The sequence below is a fragment of the Rutilus rutilus genome (genome assembly GCF_951802725.1).
Source record: "Rutilus rutilus genome assembly, chromosome: 12".
Taxonomy (NCBI): domain Eukaryota; kingdom Metazoa; phylum Chordata; class Actinopteri; order Cypriniformes; family Leuciscidae; genus Rutilus; species Rutilus rutilus.
In genome coordinates, this window is record NC_140217.1 from 34,002,254 (window position 1) to 34,025,809 (window position 23,556).

General features: G+C 36.8%; 1 protein-coding gene across 4 annotated transcripts in view; it reads left to right on the forward strand.

The window, feature by feature from the left end:
* Positions 1 to 23,556, forward strand: part of cntn4 (contactin 4) — a 158,689-nt gene that overhangs the window by 90,487 nt on the left and 44,646 nt on the right. For all 4 annotated transcript variants that reach the window (XM_084424928.1, XM_084424927.1, XM_084424926.1 and 1 more), the window contains exons 6-11: positions 3,243 to 3,446; positions 4,865 to 4,967; positions 5,054 to 5,238; positions 9,963 to 10,102; positions 18,155 to 18,284; positions 21,788 to 21,938. In XM_084424928.1, coding sequence (XP_084281054.1) covers positions 3,243 to 3,446; positions 4,865 to 4,967; positions 5,054 to 5,238; positions 9,963 to 10,102; positions 18,155 to 18,284; positions 21,788 to 21,938 — 913 coding nt within the window. The remainder of the gene's footprint in view (positions 1 to 3,242; positions 3,447 to 4,864; positions 4,968 to 5,053; positions 5,239 to 9,962; positions 10,103 to 18,154; positions 18,285 to 21,787; positions 21,939 to 23,556) is intronic.

A 23,556-nucleotide genomic window follows, 5' to 3' on the forward strand; every position in this document is an offset into this window, starting at 1 on the left:
GATGAACTAATCATTTACAAAACATTCATAAATGATTAGCAAGTGATATACTAACATTTTATGTATGTTTTGTAAATTCTGTTACAAGTCATTTACAAGTGATTAGCAAATCATTAACTAATTATTTACGAATCATGACTATGTGTTCATAAATGATTAATAAGTGATATGTTCATTATTGTATGTATGTTTTGTATATTCAGTTATAAGTCATTTACATTAAAGGGACACTCCACCCATTTGCATTAAGTTTTGCATTGTTAGAAACCCAGTCATACTATTGAATGGTCGTGCAACACTCTCTCATTTTCCCCTGAGACGGGAGAAATCCGTTATTTACCTTTTACACTTCCTCCTACAATGACGCAAAAATCGTCATTTTGCGTCATTGTAGGAGGAAGTGTAAGAGGGGGGATTTCTGTTGAGACTACAGACACTCGTTCCTCATCTTTCCCAGGGGGCGGGACCCGCTCACGCTACATACCTATTACAGATCAGTGGGTGGAACTTTACTCTCTGAAACTGAAAGCAATATCCTCCATCTTGTTTGAAGCTAAGCTAACAGGCGCTGTGGAGACAGATGTAAAGTTATGACAATAGCGGAGGAGAGTGCTCAATATGATATAGAAGAAGAGGATTTCGGAAGTCTGATGCTTGAATCAGGTGTTTGTGGCTACCTTTACAAGCCGCATTATAGCGAAGAGCAGCCGAGGCAGAAGACCTGTCTGCCGCGGACGAGGAGCCCGGACTGACTCGAGTTAGGGTGGACTGGTGGCGCCGGTGATCTCACTATGCAACTACGAACACAGAGATAGAGACCGTCTGCGGCAAAGAATTTCAACGATGACAATTTCTCCTGGACGAAATCTCTGAATCAGACGAGGACACGGATGTTTGTGTTGAGAACTATCCTAGTTTCGCACCGCATATGTTCTGACTGAACATCCAGGTAACGTTACCATGCAATAATTCACCTTTTCGAAAAGAAATACAAACGAGGAGTAATGCACTAATGAGTTCGCCAACTAACTAGACATTTTGTGTGAAATGAATTTCAAGCTCTGGTGGTAGCTAGCCTTGTAGACGGAAGAGTGATTTCTCTTATAGGCAGATATGCGCTTTCTGGTTTAGTGGGAGTGGCTTGCGGAGCTGTGCAATGTGGTGCATTGTGGGAGTTGTTGTCTTTCACAAATGCATCCTGAAGTTATTATTTGTCTCTCCTCGGTCACGAAGGCACCAAATTCAAAATTTATTTTACATTTCGGCTACATATATGACCCACTTTAAATAAAAAACAATGTTCAAATGGGTGGAATGCCCCTTTAATGATTAACTAATCATTTACAAAACATGAATATACGGATCATAAATGTTTAATTGTTATTTTTTTTTTGTATGTAGCAATTAGAGGGTGCAGAAAGTGTTGTAAATGCCTTGTATACACGTACAAATAATTTGTAACAGGTAAGTAACAGTGTTCAACACAGTGATGTGTAAACGCATGAATAAATCATTTACAACACTTTCTGCATCCCCTAATCTAAAGTGTAAACTATTCATCACTTGTAAATGTGTTACACATCATTCGTAGATTACCACTTCAAGAATCAATATGGCATAAGATCAACGAATCGTATCTACGAATGATGTGTAACACATTTACAAGTGATGAATAGTTTACACTTTAGATTAGGGGATGCAGAAAGTGTTGTAAATGATTTATTCATGCGTTTACACATCATTGTGTTGAACACTGTAGTGTGTACTGCAGTGTAAGTGCTGACTGGTGAGGGTATAGACAGCTGTCTTCTCTGAAACACATGGAGTCTTTAACCACTATGGTGGCTATGCACCTGATGTGAGCAAAACATTAAACATTAAAAAAAAAAAATGTATTAAACATTTATGAAACGCATAGTCATGTTTTCTAATGATTAGTTAATCATTAACATAACATCAAATGTAAATGACTTATAACTGAATCTACAAAACATAATACATAATAATGAACATATCACTTATTAATCATTTATGAACGCATAGTCATGTTTCGTAAATGATTAGTTAATGATTTACTAATCACTTGTAAATGACTTGTAATGGAATTTACAAAACATACATAAAATGTTAGTATATCACTTGCTAATCATTTATGAATGTTTTGTAAATGATTAGTTCATCATTAACTAACCACTTATAAATGACTTACAACTGAACGTTATTATAAAGTATTACCGGTACGGTAATCTAAAAAATAAGTACTAGTACCTAATGAATAACTACTAGTATCTAATATATATGTACTAGTCACAATTGGAATACACACTAGTCAGAACTGAATAGTTGATATCTGAATGACAGATCCCCATAGAAGTCAATGGCAAAAAAAATAATTTGTTACTAGTAACAAAAGAATAGTTACTAGTCACTATTGAAATAAGTACTAGTATCTATTTAATAGGTACTAGTATCTAATGAATAAGTACTAGTATCTAATAAATAAGAACTAGTATCTAATGAATAAGTACTAGTATCTTTAAAAAGGTACTAGTACCTAAAGAATAAGCACTAGTATCTAAAGAATAGGCACTAGTACCTAAAGAATAAGCACTAGTAGCTAATGAATAAGTACTAGTACTTAATGGAATAGATACTAGTATCTAAAAAATAAGTACTAGTAGCATGAAAATAGAGACTAGTCGGTTTAAATGATTAAATGTTAAAACGGCTTGCCATAGTGTTTTCCACGGTTTTACTTTAAGATTTGTATTGTTTTCTTTAAAAACTCTTTGCTTTTATGAAATGCTGTGTGGATAGCTCATTACATGTTGCCTGATTATCCATTAACTGACCAATGTCTAAACGAATAGCTCTCTGGATTTTTGAACATTGGTTACATACGACCACTTTCCCACTTGAATAGAGGCCAACTAATCACAGGGCACTGGTTATCCTTTCTGTCATTAATTTTCACCCCCTAAGCCACACAACCCTCCTCAGGCTGATTAATTTTCACCCTAGCATGTAGCCCCAATGCTAATTTAGTAACTCTGGGGAGGCGCAAGATTCATGAGCAGAGCCCACATATGCCATTTAGGCTCTGCTGAGAGAGGAAATGTCACCGTGTACTCTAGTTATGTTTATGCAAATGTAGTTTCCGGGCAGTAGAATGACCTCTTTCTTCTCATGTGTGATGTTGACGGGTCTTTTCTCCATCTCTCCTTTTTTTTTTTCTCTCACAGCTTTAACGTTCTCCTGGATTTTTAACGAGTACCCGTCATTCGTGAAGCAGGATTCTCGTCGATTCGTGTCCCAGGAGACAGGGAATCTATACATCGCCAAAGTTGAGCCATCTGATGTGGGCAACTACACCTGTGTTGTGACCAATACTGTCACCAAGACGCGCGTCCAAGGCCCACCCACTCCTCTGATACTGCGCACTGACGGTGAGGATGCTTGCCGATGTCTCGATATATACAATCGATCCTATATGCGTCAAAATTATGTAGCTACAAGAGATAAAAAGAGTTGAATTCAAATTTTATACAAAGGTTAATAAGCTGTAAACTTTAAGATGCTGTGGCAGCATGTTTTGGTGCCTCTAGGCTGGCATTATCAAAGGCCCTCAAACTGAAAGGTCATTTGTCTTTGGCAGATCTAATTGTTGCTTCTTTGTGGATTTACAATTTGATCACACTCATGAACAAGGGTGATAAAAAAGAAATTGTCAAATGTCATAACAGACAAACAAATTATTATTTATCAAATAATGTTTATGTCCTCTAGGTCAATTTTAAAGGGGGTAAAACATTTTTTTTAATTAAACAACAATTCTAGCTATATATATATATATATATATATATATATATATATATATATCATTATTTGTGTCTTGTCTTCTACCTACGCTTTAAATTATTTTTTACACAATTATCTGAAAGTAGCTTTAGTTGGTGCCAAACCCGTATTTAAGAATTTTAATAAATACATTTATTTTTGCTTTTATAATAGTTAAAAGTGAATTGACTCCTGACAAATGTGTTGCATTAGGAATTTTAATGTATATCCAGTTTTGTTTTTTTGCTTTCCAGGACATGTTTTGTTTAAGTAGTCAAAGGTGCCCACAATCACATTTATGCCATTTTTACCAAAGCTTTAAAGCACATTTGAATGCAAAAGCAGTAACATATAAATATAACATATACTGTATATGTATACACATACTATATCATTCAAAAGTTTGGTGTGTGTTTGTGTGTGTATGGTTCAGGTAAACCTTACAATATGGGGACAAAATGTCTATGGAATGTCCCCATAAAACATGGAAACCCAATGTGTGTGTGTTTGCATTTTTTCTTTTTTTTAGGTCCCACTGGCAGACACCCATGCTTTGTCTGAATTGTGGTGTAAAACATGTTGTCTAAAAACCTGATGTTTGTATCAGTAGTGTATGACCAACATGAGCCGCTCAATGGCTACTGTCACAGTGTGATCTCCAGGCACAATTTCAAACCCCATTGTACATGTCTCTCTACCTGGGATGCTACAGAAGAAGATGATTGCCTCTCTTCAACCCTTCCTATTTGGCAGCGCTGACATAAACGGCCAGCGTTAGACATTACAGATAAGCATCTTTTTGAGTTCCCCTCAGACAGCTTAGTCGCTAGTCCGATAGCACACCTCACAAAAACACAGAAGGAGATATCAGGGCTCCCTGCTATCCCAAAAGTCTTTCAGAAGGGACTAAATAAATCATGCAATAATAATGAAGGGGGAAAAAAAAGATTGGCTGATTTTTAATTTGCAATTGCAGATGGAGTAATTGATTCTTTTGTTGGAAATAATTGAGTGGTTCTTTTTGTAGGTGTTATGGGAGAATATGAGCCAAAGATTGAAGTACAGTTTCCAGAGGTCGTTCAAGTGGCCAAAGGTTCAACCGTGCGTCTGGAGTGTTTTGCATTGGGGAAGTAAGTATCATAAGGATGTCCTCAATAGAAAGAGGATGTGATCAGTCATTGAATTTCTTTTTACTGTCTCCCCCAACCTCACACAGTCCGGTACCGTCCATAAGCTGGCATCGGGTGGACGGAGTCCCTTTCGCTCGTAAAGTGGATGTAAGGAAAACCAGCGGCGTGATGGAGATCCCTTACTTCCAGCAAGAGGACGCGGGCACGTACGAGTGTGTGGCAGAGAACACAAAAGGAAGAAACTCTGTGCAGGGAAAGCTGTCTTTCTTTGGTAAGTTGTCTTGAGATGCATGAATATTTGAACAGCTGAAGCCACACGTCACGTTTATTGAAGTGAAGGACATGATGCAGGACTGCCTTTCCAGTCTTCAGCCCTGACCAGCAGAAAATCAACTTAAGGCCGGATGTTGTGCTTTAACAGTGCATCAAAATGATTAAAGCCTCCCGGTCGTGATGTCTCTAATATTTTTATCCAGATTAAAAAGATGAGAGGGTGACCTTGTGTCTGACCTTCTGTTTGTGTGTACGTGTGTGTGTGTGTGTTCCTTTCTACCAGATGGCAATGTGATTGGGATCCAATTTGACTCCAGATCAAAGCTGTTAAATTTACTATACTTAGATGAGGCACATATACCAGGAAAACACTCAGCAGAGCAGCATCTGCATCCAGGAGGACATCTTAATTTTTTATTTATTTTTTCCATCAAGAAGTAGTTGTTGATTTTAATACATTTTGGAGTCTCTCGACCCAACTGAAGATTGTCTGAATTAAAGGCTTAGTTAGAAGTGCTTGCTTGTTTGCATTATGGGCATGAATGATACTTGAAATTGTGTGGCTTATTAAGAGAAAGGCTATTATTTTCAAAGCAATAGGATTTATCATTTTCACCTGGTGCATGATAAAATAAGTTTTTAAGCCTTGCCAATTTAAACATTCAAGCACAACAAGATGCTTATGAGAACTCGCGCACGAAAAGCCGCCTCTCAAAAAGCGTGTGAAAAATAAATTGTGTTCGCTTTCACGTCTTCTTTTGCTTGAACGGACAAATTCAACATGCCTGTCTTGGCGAGTATCCTAGCAAACATAGTAGCTTATGTATTAAATGATTGTGAACAGTCAAGAAAGACAACGCATATGTACAGTATTGGATCAGTGCATCATGTCTTAAAGTGACAGCTGCCTAATATTGCTACTGCTCTCTTTTTAATGTTACTCAAACAATAAAAGAGAAATAAATCACTCACTGCACTTGACTAAATGCCTTTTGTAACTTTAATAAGGATTCATCTTTATTTTATATGCAGTGTTATTTTACTGTTATTAATTGTACTTGATTTACTTGAGTCACAACTATTTATCAGTTAAGAATTTCAGTCTTCCAAACTTGGAAATTACATTTACATTCTATTAATTGCATGCACACCTTTGACCTACATTTGTTTGCCAGTGCAAATTGGCATGAATTGTAAAATGAGACCCCAGTGGGTAGGCATAGGTTCCTAGGTAGTGTATTTTGACTCAGAGGCTTATGAAGTGAAGCATATTAAATATGGACTTTAAAATGATGGGTTCATAACCTTTTCCCTTCACCGCCGTGTTGGCTCTGTGGCATTGTTCATACAAGACAGCTACCTATTAAGTAAGTACCTGTAGGCTAGAGAGCAGTGGGATTCATCCTCCCCTTATGGGATCTTGCACTGGCTCTAATGCTGTACCCGCATGCCCAGTGGCCCATTTACAGGAATAGTCTGCACAGAGCTCGCTGAATGTTTTATTATCCCTGTTGTCTCATTGTTTATGTTCCAAACAATGTGGAATATGGGGGGACAGGTTCCTAGAAAAGGGAAGTTCTCCTAATGGGCTTCCCAGATGCGCAACGTAGCGGTGATTTATAAATGTATTAATTAGATAAATAGCTTCTGCATATTGTAAAAGCTAATATAATCCAGCCAGGGAGGCGATTCGTCTTAGGTGTGGTTGTGTTTCACTAATGCTCTCGCTTCTCAGCTCTCGTGCACCATTCTGTTTTGAAGAGACTTGATATTTATGATAATTCGCCTCGATTTTCGCTTCGCTTCCCCTATTCCTCAGTCGTTTCCACCACCGTCTCACCTCTTCTTCTGTCTATAAGTCAGCCACGGTATAAGTAGAAGGAGACAGACCTTTAGCGTCTGGTTAAACTGGATTACTTATGGGTATTAAATAAAATGCAGATTCTTTTATAGAAATATCTCACACTAAACCAGCATTTATCTCATCAACCAAATTATTGATGAAAATGTTTGTTAATGAAGGGGTTTTAAATATTGTCAATGAAATTGCATAGTCAAAATTTTATTTTAAAATGACTTCAATGCGATAAGTAAATTGGTTTAATTTAGTGTGGAACAAGTTTTGACATTTTTGTTATTAAATTAACATACACTACCATTCAGAAGTTACACTTTGCCCTCACAGAAATAAATGACATTTTAAAATATATTAAAATAGAAAACATTATATTTCACAATGTCACTGTTTTTACTGTATTTTTCTTTTGATCAAATAAATGAGACATCTTTCAGAAACTTAAAATAATCTATGTATTATATTAAAGTATTATAGTGTATTAAATATTTGATTTCATTTTGCAGTTTTTTGTTAACTAAAATATTATTATATATAACTAGAATATTAATATAATAGTATATTTTATAAATATTATACCACAGCTGAAATTAGATGAAGAATAATTTTACAAAAAATTATAAATATGACATAACATTAAAGTATATTTCGATAAAATTAAAAACTTTGTAAAAGGCTTTCAGTGTGATTAGAGTGTCAATTCAAGTCAAATTAAAGTTTATTAGACTTGTATTTGTATGTCTGTTACCTATACATCAAATATTAGTTAAGATGGCCACTTAAGTTGCGTTAAGCTATTCACAATTATTTGTATTTATTTACATCTCTAAGCCACAGCAGGCATGTAACTAAACAGTGGCAGGTTGACACTTATCCCGTACGCGGCTCTGGGATTCTTCTGTGGCAGGATTAGCCTAAGAACAGACCTCTTGACTTCCACTCGGATCTCTCTCTCCCTTCCCCTCTATTTCTGTCTCTGTATCTCATTCTCTTCCCCACTGTTTCTCTGTTTGCCAGCCAGGTGATAAAAATCTGTAATCTTATTTTGAAGTCCCATGGAATTAGGCCTACGAGACATTCGTCAGCAGAGCGGGGGAATGAGGCGATCAATAAGTGTATCTCATGTTTATCACTTCCACCGGCAGCAGTAGCAAAGCAGGAGGAGACACTCAAAGCCTTTCATTCTTTCTGCTTACGTTGGCTTGATTAGCAATTGCCCACAAATGTTTTGGTTGCCTTCATTAGTCCTTTTCTTGGCTTGGCTCTGAGGATTGCGTACCTCTAACAGGAACACATATAAAGAGGCATGTTTTAAGTATGATTCATTAACTATTAAGGGGTTGTGTCATAAATTTGAGCATTTTTCACCAAAAATATTATAGAAGCCAATGTTTTTTAGAAATAAATAGATTTTTCATGATATGAACACTTTAAAGAGACACAAGTAATTGTAAAATGTGGCATTCGGTTGGTAAGGTCGGAGATTTCACCAAATGATTCTCACATAAAGAGTTTCTCTATACAAAGAAAAGCTCAAGGTATGTTCTTCCATAGAGTACATTATGGTGTCTAGGGAGGGACACCAACACCATCTATCATAATCGCAGTATGCCACTGAATAAGCATTGAGTTGGTATTAAGGATGCTGAGAGCTCATTTTGACCTCTCTACCTCTCATTCCTCTCTAGTTTGACTTGTGGGCGTGAAATGTTGAGAGTGATTGTGTGCCCTGTCTGTGGGCAAGGCTAAGTCAGGCCCTGACTGCTTACTCTCATTTAAACAGTGGGGTTTAAAAGTCAATACTCTCCCAGTGAGTGTGAGATAGACTGAGTGGCAGTGACTAAGGGATCCGAGCAGCACTTCGGTCTTCAGTAGAAAATGGTTGACAGTTCGCCACTGAAATGTGACTGGTTTGCTGCAACAGGAAGATAATTAAATGTACAGTTTACTCAAAAAAAAAATCAAAAACAGAAGGGTTTCAAAGAATTGCTTGGGTCTTTTTAATGCAGTTAGTACCCAATAGACTGGGGCTTTTCAAGCTTACAATGCAAAATCCCCATAAAAGCAACATTGTATCCAGAATGTTCATGATTGGGGGGACCAAATGTTAAAGTTGAAGATTTAATCAATGGAAAACCTTGCATAAAAAAGTTAAAAAATAGAGTGACGGAAATGTAAGCCGTTCACCGATAATCATCCTGTCGAGTGACTTGTTAACAGCTGCAGATCACTGAGTCAGTACGTTTTAAACTCAAGAATCATATCATGACTGAATCATTTAGACTGATTTTGTGAATAAATGATTGATTGAATAGATTTGATTCCAAGAATGAATCATGAATCAGACATCACTACTTCCTATTTTCTGAATGTAATGGAAGTCGGTCATCGGATAAACTTTATTCTTAGCTCAGCAATCTTGTGTTCACATTGTTTATTGTTTGTTTGTAAGTGTTCTACCCATTCTTATCTGTCTTTTAGTTTCCTTTTAGGGAAAATGCCCATAAATGAATCCCTAAATGTGCTCTTTGTCAATTATTTACTTGGTTTGAGTTACATGCGTTTAAAAGATAAAGATCAATACAGCTTATTTATAATTAAGCCATAATTTACCCTAACGGTATAGGTTAAGGTAGTTTATGGTATTAGCTTTTAGACAATACTAATATATTAGATGGGATTTCCTTCCTATACCATTCTAAGTGGAAGTGTGAATCATTTGGGCTCGACTGCTTCTATTGTCACTGCTGTTGTTTTCTTGTGTGGCATTATTTCCAAAGATCATGGCTTTGAAGGACATGTAACAGGTAATAATCAAGGTTAAAGTTATTCTGTGTAGTCATTACCTCTGCTGTTGGTTGTTTCAGCCTCCCCCCAGCTAATTGAGAAGCCCCAGGATGTGCAGAAGGCTATAGATGACTCTCTGGTGTGGGAATGCAAGGCCACAGGGAAACCCAAACCCTCTTACAGGTGGATGAAGAATGGAGAGAACCTGGAGCCCACTGAGGTCAGTTTACCTCTGAGGTTTGAGGACGGTCACCAGACTTTTTTTTTAAACAGACACTGACAATGATTAATAATAGAAATTGCATTAATGATTTCAGTTTTAAAGTCAGCTGGGTTTACTGTTGTTTTGGACCCCTTTGACTTTCATTGTATGGCTAAGAACAGTAGGAACATTCTTCAAAATATCTTCTTTTTGGTTCCACACCTGAAAGAAAATGATACAGGTTTGGATTGGATTTTTTTGTTAACTATACCTTTAAATCTATTTGAAAATAATAAGAATATAAGTTTACAGATCATATCAAGTGTATCAAACTCAATGCACAATACAAAGAAAGTTGAGAAACTTGTTTGTAGGTTATATCAGTGATTTGGTAACAGTCATTACAGTATAGCAGCCATCTTCATTAACCTCGTGAGACCGATGCTTTAAAGTGTATTCCTTAATGGCTTCTCTATAACCATCTAAATCAACGTGACCCCAATGGAGTACCTAATATGTCATTCTGCGGACCATCTATATAGGAAAAGACAAAATTGAGAACATAAAAAGCTTCCAAATATCCACCACTTTTTCTGACGATGAGAGGGGAATAGCTCCCCAAAAATGCAATAAACTCAAGGTGGCAATAGCTAGAAGAAAGCACTACCTAACAGCACATTTTAAAGATTGAACCAACACATTTTCATTTCATACTGTACCTCTTCCTTTTTTGTGAGTTTGACAAAGTTATTTTTTAGATGCTTGAAGGTGATATGAAATGCCTTTTTCAACCCATTTTACTTCCCTCGTGTGACTTTTCAGAATGTTCAATGTGAAAAACAAAATGTAGGGGCTTGATTTTTATCCATTGGGAATTTATTGGATCATGAAAAATGTGCACTTCAGGACTTTGCAGTTTAGTTTTGGAGGTCTACTGCTCTCCTGAAACACTGCCAGTATCTGTTGGTTGAAACTTCAACAGCCTTGGTGAGATCAGTTTGAGGTGGAGAAAGTTATGATATTTTATTAAAAGACAACCTTTCTCTGATAAATTATGCACAACAAAACCAGTAAAGTGCATTAAGTAAGTAAATAGGACAGTTTTGAATTTATGTCAACTTTAAAAAAGGTGCAGAGAGGAGCATGCAAACTAAGGCTCTTCTAATCATCATTACTACTCACCATTACATAAACATCATTACTGGTTTACAAACACCACAAGCGCAGCATATGAAAGACATTTAAGAAGTCCTTAAATAAAGTCAAATACATTTAATCAACATTAAGGCTTGGTTTAGTACAGTCATTCGTAATGCAAGATACAAGATACTCAGCAAGCAGATTTTAAGCCCGTTTTCTTGCAGGCCATTAGGAGAAGGCTTATAAACCTTTATTGTGCACTAGACAAGCTCTTATTGTTTTGTCTTTCTCTGAAATCCATTTAAACTATAGTGAAAGAGGTGATAAACATTTATAGCCTATGTCTCGGCACTCTATGTAATACGCAACCTGTCTCCATTGAGAGCCTTTCACCCAGAATCCCAAACTCTCAGCACATGAAGTTATTTTTAGAGACTAGTAGCTCTTTGGCACAACTATGGTGTGGTGAATAAACAAATCAGTAAACTTCATGTAAATCAGCTTCGCTATGCGATGTGGGAACAAACAAAACAAAAGATATTGATCCATTTAGAGACTCTGTATAGGGCTGTTTATGTGCTCAGAACCAGTCACTTGTCTTTCTTCTTACATCTGTCACTCATTCTTTTTCATCTTTCACGCCACCAGATTAGAATATCCATCAGCTCTGCATAATTAGCAGTCTGTCCATTTCATTGTTTTGCACTTTATTAGAGAACGGTTCCAACAGAATACACTGCAGTCAAAAAAGCTCAAACAAAGTTCATTTACATGCATTGGACCTCAGGAAAGGATTTTTAATGAAGATTTTGCTGGTCGGGATCCACATTTGTTAAATGAATTTGTATTTGAAAACCAAATTTGCATAATGATCAATGCTTTACAGGTGTGTTTGTGTGCCAAGGCAATTGCCAAAAGGTGCACTTGAATTTTAAATGCAATAAAATCTTTTTGTTTTACATTTATGGTTTTAAAAATTATGCCTTGTGCTTTTCTGGAAGCACATCTCTTTGAGCACTGAATAAATACCACCCAGTTTGTACTATGACAGACTAATGTCCCAAGGGCACAACAATCTCTTGATTGAATCATGGTCCTAGCTTACATTTTGATTCTGAAATGTTGATTTTCAATGTATCCTGGTTAAATGAATTAATCAGTGCAGAATTATTACAATCTCCAAATGTCACTGTCAGCATCAGAGCTTTAATCAATTGTATAACTAAAGGTCACTGATGTAGCAAAAGCATGGGTTGTTGACTTATACCATTTGTTATTTTCATTGTGCTTAATCAATTGGGACTTTTCATGTTCTTTCTGCCTTATTGAAACGCAGCATTGCAAAGGTGACCAGCTAAAAACCTCTTCTTTGTAAATCACTGTGACGCTCTAGTCGCTAAGAGAGAGGAATACGATGTGCGGCACATACCGTCTCTTGGCTAATGTAGTAATAAACGTGTCAATGATCTTGTTCACCCATATCATTGCGTTTTTTTTTAATACCAGCTCGTACTGCTTACACAGAACATAGCTTATATTTGTAGTAGTTTCATTTAAAATGTACCACATAACATAAAACGGAGTGTTTACAACAGCTAGGAACTGGTAATGAGGCCTAACATGCACGGTATTTTTAACAAAAGGACACATTATCATCAAGGCGTAGATTTAAATCAAGACTTAGGAAATGAAAAAGTCCATGCAGCCATGCACACGCACTTCATATCAGGATGAAAATTTGCCGCAACTGTAGTCATGCATTTCAATTTATACCCTGACCCTACAGATTTTGAGCAGTGACATTGCCATTCACTGCATTTCAGCGCAGACGTGCAGATGGTTTCCTCCCTTAGGTCCCGCCACGTGCAAAACTGCTGATTTAAGAGGAATGTCACGGTTAATTAGTGCAGTAGTAAAGTCAAGCATCGCCTCACTTCGAACTGCTATATGCCACCAGGTGATTTACTGTGAAGTCTTATTTGTCTTTCTCTCCATTTCAGACTACACCGGCACACATCTCATTCAAATGCAGATTATCTGTAGTAGTGAGTGACTACAGTTAGCACTTTATTAACAGTAACCCTTGTGCAAACTTATGGACATTTTTGTCTTTTTCAGTTTTTTTTTTTTTTATATAATTTTGCCCGTGTTAATACTTACTGCATAAATCCTGGCACAGGTGTGTATTTTTAATGGAATTTTACTATTTCACCCCCATTTCCTTGAATAAATCTATTTTGCACTTGGTACACATGTAACTTTTTTTAATGAAAGGAAAATGAAAATTTAACTCGATGTTCACTCGAAAATGAAAGTTCTGTCATTATTAAATCTGCATGCATCTCCAACCATAAATGGTAGAAATAGTAAGAGCGCTATTCCGAATTAGCTGTACATGTGGTGGGAATTTTTTAGTGACTCTTTCAGCAGGTTACATCAAGAGCGAGACATTTTTTTAAGATCGGTTTGGAAGGTTTACAAATACATCCTGGTGGATACATAATGATAAATAGAATATATATAGAAAAAAGTTAAAACAGTATAATATTTACAAATTTGAACACATTTTAACAAAAAATGTTTAGCTATTAAGTTTAACTTCTGACTTCAAAATTAAAAAATAATCGGCTTATTTCCCCACATAAATAACATTTATTCATACAAGACATTAAATCATTAATTCAACCGATTCGTTCAAAAAAACTGATTCATTCAGGAATGAAAAAGAACACTTCCTTTATAAGTGAGTTTGGAATCTTTCACTCAGTCGATTTGTTCAGAAACACTGAATCATTCCGTAACGAAACACTTGAATGCCCTTATGAATGAGTGGATCTTTTCCCCAACCGATTCATTCAGGATGATTGTCTTTATGAATAAGTCGTTGAATCTTTTACTCAACCGAATCATTCAAAAACAGATTCATTTAGGAATGATACAACTGTGTTGCTTGGAGATGTGTGTGTTGCAGTGGATTTCTCTTCGGCTTCGCTTGGAGTTATTTTACTAAATATTAACTTCTCTTTTATTGAATTATTAAACTGATATATAAAAGCAATGTCACACTCGCAATCAGCACGATCATGTTGGTCTGAATGTCAACATGGCTGTGATGACAGTTTTATTTATTTTTGGGTGAAGTATTCCTTGTGTATGAACTATGAAGAATATAGTTAAAGGGCAAAATGAGAAATATTAAAGGACAGAATACTCTCTAAACCCCAGCAGCGAGTTCCTGCCACTTCTCATGTTAATTTTTTAATATGAACCTGTCTTTTTATGAGCCTTTAAATTGTTGTTCATGCCTGTTGGAGGAAACATGAGGTGGAAACTAAATGCTTTCCAAGCATTATACAGTGTTTCCCCTACAATGCAGCGCCGCTGCAAAATCTTCACATGATCAGTGATATCACGACATTCACTCACTTACACACCTAAAAACACTGAGACATGGCGACCGGAGGTGCTGCTAATGTGGTGGCTCTGAATCCACTTGTTGACAAGAAAGGAGGAAAGAGCCACATATGGAAATATTTTCGATTAGGCTAATGTCACGTTGCCATAAGGGGCCGTTCACATAGCGCGTTTTTTGCGCGTGCGAATTCGTTATTTCAAATGTAGGCGCACGGCAAGCGCGCTCATAATAGAAGCGACGCGGTGCGCTCATTTTTCCAGGTTCATAGTTGCATAGCAACGACAGACTCCACGGGAGAGCAAGCGTTTGTGGAAAGTAGAAAGCGGTACAAACTGCGAAATTGATACTGAGAAGAACCGTGGATTTTCACTGGTATTGGTACCGAATACCGAAAAAAAAAAAAACAACACATTTTCAGTGAAAAAATTGTACCTTTATTTCTAGGTGAAGACAGACCTGAGGAATAGGCAACAAGGACAGCATCTGGCGTGTCAGCATTAATGATACAATCAGAGCCGGATTAACGCAAAGGCAAACTAGGCACGTGCCTAGGGCCCGATTGGCGGGATGGGGCCCAGACAGAGGGACAAAAAAAAAAAAAAAAAAAAAAAAATTAAATGTCCTATCTACAATTTATTTCAAAATGTAGCCTATTAATCAACTAAAAATAGTGACGATGTTTATCTTAACCATAGACTGTTACATTACGTCACATTAACGCCAGCCCATGACTGTATAGAGGCGCCAGCCAGTTTAGTCCGAGGGGACGTCAGAGGCGATCAGAGGCGGTCAACGAACGCATCCATCAGGTGCTGCGAGTGCGAAGCAAAAGCAGAAATAGGCACGCAAAGAAGCACAGCTCGTAATGCAGGTCATCGATTTTGGTGTGATTGCAATGTATTTTAAATATAAACTTGTGGGCTACTGTAGATCAGCGTCATTTCTGGAAAAATCATTCACCGCTTTGTGAGTTTAAAAGAGCGCGCGAGCGTCATTAACGTGCCCAGACGCGACGCTTTGAATTTGCGCGTACAATCAATGAATAACATCGCGTCCAGAGCTGACTAGTAAAAAAGCTACAAAAGTAAAAGACAAGACGTTTGTATTCAAAGTTAAAAAACCAATACACTGCAACATTTTTAAATGTTTCAAATAAAGGATCTCATATCTATGGGTCTATCTTCTATATTCTGATGCTGATGATTAGATAATACCCTGACATCATAGCCTATACGAATATTAGTTTAGATTTTTTTTCCTGCTCAGTAGCGATCGTGTCTTTCTCTTCCACTTGATTTGTGTATAGCATATTTAAGGTAGCAATGCAATACATAATAACATATTACTGATATTAATAATATGACAATATCTGCAGTCAATATTGATTAAATGGGAGGGAAAAATCCTGCCCATAACGCAGAAAAATTATAAAAGCACGTTCATGTTCATCTACTGAAGTGGTATTCTGGAACTGTGAATAAACTGAATAAAACAGCAAAATAACAACAAGAACAATAACATCTTCATTAAACAAAAAAGAGATTAGCTTAGATAAAGTTTGATAGGCTACCAGTAACAAGTCTGGACCCATTACTATTTTTAATGTTTTTGAAAGAAGTTTATTATTATGCTACAAGCCTGCATTTATTTGATCAAAAATACAGAAAAAAACAGGAATATTCAGCAAGGATGTGTTAAATTTATAAAAGTGATATTGAAGACTTTTTTAAAACAACTTTTTAATAATCAAAGAATCATGAAAAAAAGTATCACATGTTATAAAATAAATATTAAGCACCATTTCTAACATTTGATAATAAATCAGAATATATAAAGTTTTCTGAAGGATCACGTGACACTATCAGCTTTGCATCACAGAAATATATTTTAAAGTATAGCCTAGTAAAATAGAAAACCATTATTTTAAATTGTAATAATATTTCACTATAATATTTTTCTGTATTTTTGAACAAATAAATCCAGGCTTGATGAGCATAAGAGACTTCTTTCAAAAACATTACAAATAGTACTTTGTCCAAACTTATGTACTGTGTAAGTAAAAATATACTAAATTTAAAATTAAATGTTGTATAAATAAAAAGGTTAGGAATCATATTTGTTTCAAGTGTGTTTTATTGGGGGTGGGGGGGCCTCCAACATGAATTTTGCCTAGGGCCTCCAAATGTCTAGATCCGGCCCTGGATACAATAGCATTCAATTACCAAAGAACCTTAGAGATCTTCTATGAAAAGCCCAGAAAAATTAAGTGCTCAGAGATTGTGTGTGGCCTTTGCCATTAAGATAACATTTTCAATAAATTGTAAATAATCTTTTTCTGGGTTGTGCCATTTCATTTTACCCCTATCAATTTCTACCTAATAGCTGAAAATTAACACAAAAGAAAAACATGAATAATCCTGTCTAAAATTAAAATGAAGGTTTCTGTTTGTGACCAGTTCAAGGTACGTGCTGCAATAATCATGCCTTGAATCTGTGGATGGTATGTAATATTTGTATCTCTCAAAATGTCCATTTCTATCCACAAAACTTGCCAGAAGTCATGGTTTAAGGGGTTATTTAAAAAAAAAATTCTTCCAGAGGTGCAGGTATATATATACAGTATATATATATATATATATATATATATATATATATATATATATATATATATACACACACAGAGAGACACACACACACGGTCACTGTGATTTTACCAAGTTAGACATGTTCCTGGATCAACATATTTTGTTGGTCCTGGAACCACTTTCCTATCCGAAAAGTTTGTCCTATCCCTACCCCGCCCTAAACCTAACCCTGCCCGTAAGTTAACCCTAAAATCAGAGGTAAATGATAGGTGAATAGCACTGATGTAGAAGCACCTAACCCTGGTTTTAAGCCAAAACTTAGCAGAAACTGTAGACTTGTCCCTCAAATCCGACTGGTTGATTGGAATGTTGTTCCAGAATCAACAAAGATGTTGATCCAGGAACATGTTGTGCATGGTGAAATCACATTCACCAATTGCACACACACACACCTTTGATTGCAGTGTCCTGATGTTTTAAGATGTCTTGGGAGTATTGAAACCTGGTTGACCCATTTTTTTTTTTTTTTATACTCTGTATTCATCAAACAAGTTTAGTTAACATCAGAAGATAAGCAAACTTCATTCCATCACATACTCAAAATGGTATAAAGCTGTCAGCATTAAAATATTAGCCCAGCTTGTTTATAATGGCAAACATCATCCAGCCTCCCAACGATGTGTCCACAGAGCTCTGGTTAAGAAGTAAACAAGCCTGGGCTTTATTTCCATCTCATAAAAATACAGATTTATTACCATCGTTTTTGAGCAGCCTCCCTACGCAGTGTCTCCCATTAGTAATGAACACTCAGATTTATGATGGTTTCCATCAACCTCCAGACGTAATTTACCTTCCCAGACACGTTGTGCTTTTATGCAGATTAGCAATCTCAGTAAAAGACTCTTAACGGAGATATCCTGTTTTCCACAGGAGAGGTTGCAGGTCATTAATGGCGCCTTGTCCATCACTCGCCTGGAGCTCTCCGATATTGGAATGTACCAGTGCGTGGCTGGGAACAAGTATGGAGAAGTGTACTCCAATGCTGAACTCAGAGTTATCGGTAAGTGAAACCTGGTTAATCGAGTTTGACTGAAATATTAGTGTTGGTTTGTAAATGAATAAAGTTGTAAAGCACAGAATAATGACTGCATTTATAAAGCTTACACTCTATCTCAACTATATGCTCTTGATAATGGCCACTTATGACACATAATGTAAATTAGATGATTAATATTGTTCATTGCATGGGCGAATAGGCATTTCATTCTTATTCAGAGGTGACTTTCTGTCAAGGACATTTTTGTTGTTTAAAAGTTAATTTATGCCTCACTAGTAGCACACAACAAAATAACATTTGGTTCAAACAGGCTTCCCAAACCCTCCCCCATCTACTATTGGTTAGATAAACTGATAGCCCTGCCCAAGACTCATGTCATTGCTTGTTTCTCCGAAGCTACACTAAGGCTTCACTGTCAGAATACCCATCTCGCAATACTTATTTAATGGCACCACAACACCGCTATTGAATTTACATCGCGAAACAGATGAGCAACCAGTGCATCGTGATTACAGAACTTTTTTTTGAACTGAATCAAAAATATACAGCTTAACCAGTGTATTCTGATTCCTGATTCCGTCTGAACAAAGACATTTTTCCCCATAGCGCTTAAAATCAAGCTCAGCGTCTTATTCCCGCTTTTTCAGGGAACAGGGTTACAGTAAAGTAACCGGAGACGCTTTCTGTTTATGTATTTGACATAAATATTCAGCCGCCAAATTTGCCAAGAAACTGAACTTACAGGAGAATAATTGTCAGTCCCTTGCGCAGATAAAATAATTGAAGTGCCTTTTAAAAAACAGAGTGTGAAGATTGTAGAGCCGGAAAAAATTATCATAATAAAAACTCATTTGAGTGGGGCATGTGAAAAAAAAAAAAAAAAAGAGGAAAGGACGTGACATTTTCCCTTTGTTTTTCTCAGCAGAGAAAAAGAGCGTGTGATAATTAAGATGTGCTTCATACGCCAAGCCTCTGTTCTGCCATCTCTGTTTCTACATCATACGTACCCACGTACACATGTCTGTCTTTGAAGTACAATGATTAGAGAGGATGTGCTCTAAATAGTCCTTAATCCTCATGTCTGCATACCTGTAATTATGGACAAAGATGAAGGGAAAAATTGGCCTGATGCATGATGGTCTTCAGTTGTTAAATATTATTGTTGTTAAATATTTCAGTGGTTCTTTGTGTGTCATTTGTTTATTGGCACAATAAGATACAGAATGGGAAATTATGGGGATAAGAGGGGGGGAATGGAAATGTCAAAGCCGGATTCAAACTTGTGACCAAATGAGCACCACAAAGCAAACCGCTAGGCCACAGCTCTCACGTTTTCAGCCTGTTCGGTTTGCACAATAACATAGCTAGTGATCAGATTGTTTTAATAGTAATTTAGTAACTTTGAATAGCGTAATTATAAGAGTCATTTAAATTACCTCATTTTTTTTAGGTTTATTTCCTGTGTCGATTTATTTTGTTTTATTTTATTTCTTTTTATATTCCACTTCAGACATTCTACTAACTCATTAATTTGCAACTACATGTCAACTAACTCTCATTAGAGTATTTGTAGACTGTTATGTTAGGGTTAATCGAATGAGTTGACTAAGCAGGTATTAAGCAGACAGTCTAATGAGTTAGTTGACATAGTTGCAAAGTTACTTATAGGGCCCTATTTTAACGATCTGAAACGCAAGTATCAAGCGCAAAGCGCAAGTAACTTTGTGGGCGGGTCTTGGCGCTGTTGCTATTTTCCCGGCGGGATAAATGACTCTTGCGCCTGGCGCAAATCTAAAAGGGGTTGGTCTGAAGTAGCTTCATTATTCATAGGTGTGGTTTGGGCGTAACGTGAAATAAACCAATCAGAGCGACATCTCACATTCCCTTTAAGAGCAGGCGCGCTTGTTCTAAAGCGGATTCCTATTATAACGGCGGATTTGCCAGGCGCACGACAGGACCGGTTCAAGGCCGAGGAGACCGACGTTCTCGTCAGGGACGTTGGGGATGGAGAAACACACCCAAATTAACTTCGGTTAAACAGGCGTATGATAATTTGGGTAAATGTGTAAGCTAGATGTATGCTTTTATAATAAAATGTCTATCTATCTATCTATCTATCTGAGAACCAAATTTATTTTTGACACTTTGAATCAAAAAAAGTGTACATATTTGCCGACGGTTGTATGTTGCGAATAATGTGTGTGGTTTGTGTTATGTACTGTTGTATACATGCTGCTCTTAACTAATTGCCCTTTATGGGATCAATAAAGTTGATTGAATTGAATTGAATTGAATTGAATTGAATCTATCTATCTATCTATCTATCTATCTATCTATCTATCTATCTATCTATCTATCTATCGTAATAATGTATGATTTGCAAAAATAACTGCTGCGTCTGTGTGTAGATGAGAGAATCAAAGTGTATGCGCGTTGTGCACACGCTACATTGATTAAGGCCAAGCATGCGCCCTTAAAATAGCATATGAATAACATGCGCAACGCGCCACTGACTTTAAACAGTTTTTTTTCGGTCAGTGGCGCAATTGTTTTCCAAACCTGTAAAATAGCATGAGGGAACGTTTGCGCCGGAACACGCCTCCTCTTTGCGCTGAACCGCCCCGGGGAGCGCAAGTGTATTTCTTAGTTAACCGACGTGCATCTGTGGAGGGAAAAGTCCGCTTTGCGCGGGTGCAAAATAGGAATGATACATGCGTCGGTGTACAAAGTCTATTGCGCTGGGTGCAAGATAGGGCCCAAAGTGTTTTTAAGAGAAAGACAGCACATTTTAAGTGTGTAGATATCATCTAAAAGTTAATTTTGTCTTGCCACTTGATTATAAAATATTCCTTTATTTGTATGTCATTGAAAATAGTTGCTTGAGACAGTAGCTACGTTTACATGGACACCTTTTGGTTCAATCGGAATGAAATCAATACGATTGATGAATCTGAACACGGTGTTTACATGAACGATAAATAAAGTAATCGGGTTGATGTGCGCGTTTATGTGTCACAAGTTTCAAATCGGAATAGATTTTTTGACATGCGCACACTGCACAAGTATACAGTTTCCCGCTGTTCGCGCATAACTATTCTCCTCTATTGGTTCTTTATTTGTTTTAAACAGCAGATGTAATATTAGTCCGTCTCTGGTCATGAGACAGTAAGCATATTCCGCGCATCATACGTCATTACGCTATTTAACGTCATTGCACATGCGCAGTCCTTTCAGTTTCGGTTTTCAATCCGATCAAGTGTTTACATGTTCTCTCGATCGGATTACAAAAGGGATAAACCAACCCTTTCAATCCGATCGAAATTTCATTCAGATCGAGCTCAATCGGATCAAGGTGTTTACATGAAGGTTTTTTAGTCCGATAGAGCCGTCAATCCGATTATAAGTGTCCATGTAAACGCAGCTGTTTCAGCTATGATAGTTTGAAGTTGCGAAACATTTTCTGTGTATACTCTTAATATAATTTAAAACTTGTTCTTTCATTTCAGCTATCGCTCCTGATTTCTCCCAAAACCAGCTGAAGAGCCACACTTTAGTGAAAGAAGGTGGCGACGTTCTCATTGAATGCAAGCCCAAGATGTCGCCTCGAGGCACGATCTCCTGGCGCAGAGGCAATGATGCCCTCCGAGAAAGCATCAGGTAACTCCCTTATCCCACTCAGATGTCATTAGTCGGATCTGCCGAGCCTTTCCTCTATTTGCAGTCTCCTTATATGATACTACCAAACCAAAGCTTTTCCAGTCTGATTCGTGAACAGATTCTGCAACTGGACTGTGGGATGATGAGCTCACAATACTGCGGTTGTACTCCAGATCTGGTTTTTGATATAATGTCTTTGTCAAATCATTTCTGTTATTCACTGCAACAAAGCACTGCCACTGACTTTGGCCATTCATCTCTGCCTGTGGAATCCCACTACAGCAGCCAGAGAAAAAGCATGTCTCAGCATGTCTCTGCTAAGGGTCGCAACGATATGTCTCTAGTGGGCTTTGAGTTTCAGTTTCAACTGCTCTTTTCTCTTTCTTTCATTCTGTTTTACTATCTCCTTCTGTTATTTGCTCACTCCCCTAAACACAAGAGCCTCATAGTGGGCCATTTTCTGCAGACGTATACTGCGGATCTCTAACGTGTGCCCTGTTATCAAACATACTGCCTTAAAATAGTATAAAACGAAGTATACAATATAATATACATATGCAAATATGATTATATAAAATATAAATAAGTTAGGGTAATGTGAATGCAAATTATATTTTATTACTCACACTACCATTCAAAAGTTTGGGGTCAGTAAGATGTTTTTGAAAGAAATTAATACTTTTATTCAGCATGGATGCGTTAAAATGATCAAAAGTGAACATATATAATATTACAAAAAAGATTTCTATTGAACTTCTTTGGAACTTTCTATACATCAGGGCATCCTGAAAAAATTTTTTATCACTGTTTCCACAAAAATAATGAGCAGCAAAACAATTTTCAATATTTTTAATTATAAGAGATGTTTCTGGAGTGTCATATCAACATATTAGAATGATTTTGCTGTATATTTAACATATTAGAATGATATCAGATTAGCGCTCTGAGAAAGGCGCATACAAATAAAATGTATTATTATTATTATTATTATTATTTCTGAAGGATCATGTGACACTGAAGACGGGAGTAATGATGCTGAAAATTCAGCTTGGCCATCATAGGAATAGATGTACAGATGTAATATATTACAGTAAAAAGCAATTATTGTTTACATTAATAAAATTTGACAGTTTTACTGTATTTTTGGTCAAATAAATGCAGCCTTGGTGCACATAGGAGACTTCTTTCAAAAATGGTATTGCGCTGCCTACCCAGACTGGATCAGTTTGTGTTTTGACTGGTTAACCAACTGGATTCCCAGCCTGACAAACCTTTGTAAAACCATCCATCTCTATCCAACCATGTCTATCTCAAACTGGTTTATGCTGGAGGTTTTTCTTCCAGCAAGGCCTTGACGTCCTAAAATACTGTCTAAAGGCATTTTTTTAATAAGATAACGCAGGCAATGTATTTTTAGAACTCATGTTTATATTTCGTCACTTCAGCTGTGATGAAGTTTTGTAAAAGATGCACATTTGGCACTGAAATCAGTGAGCACACACAATTATTCAAATGAAGCCTGATGTTCTTATTAACAGCTCCAGTAAGGATCACGCTGTCCCTCATAACAGGACTCTGCAGGTTTATCAGGTGACCAGTAATATTCCCTCCTGAGCAA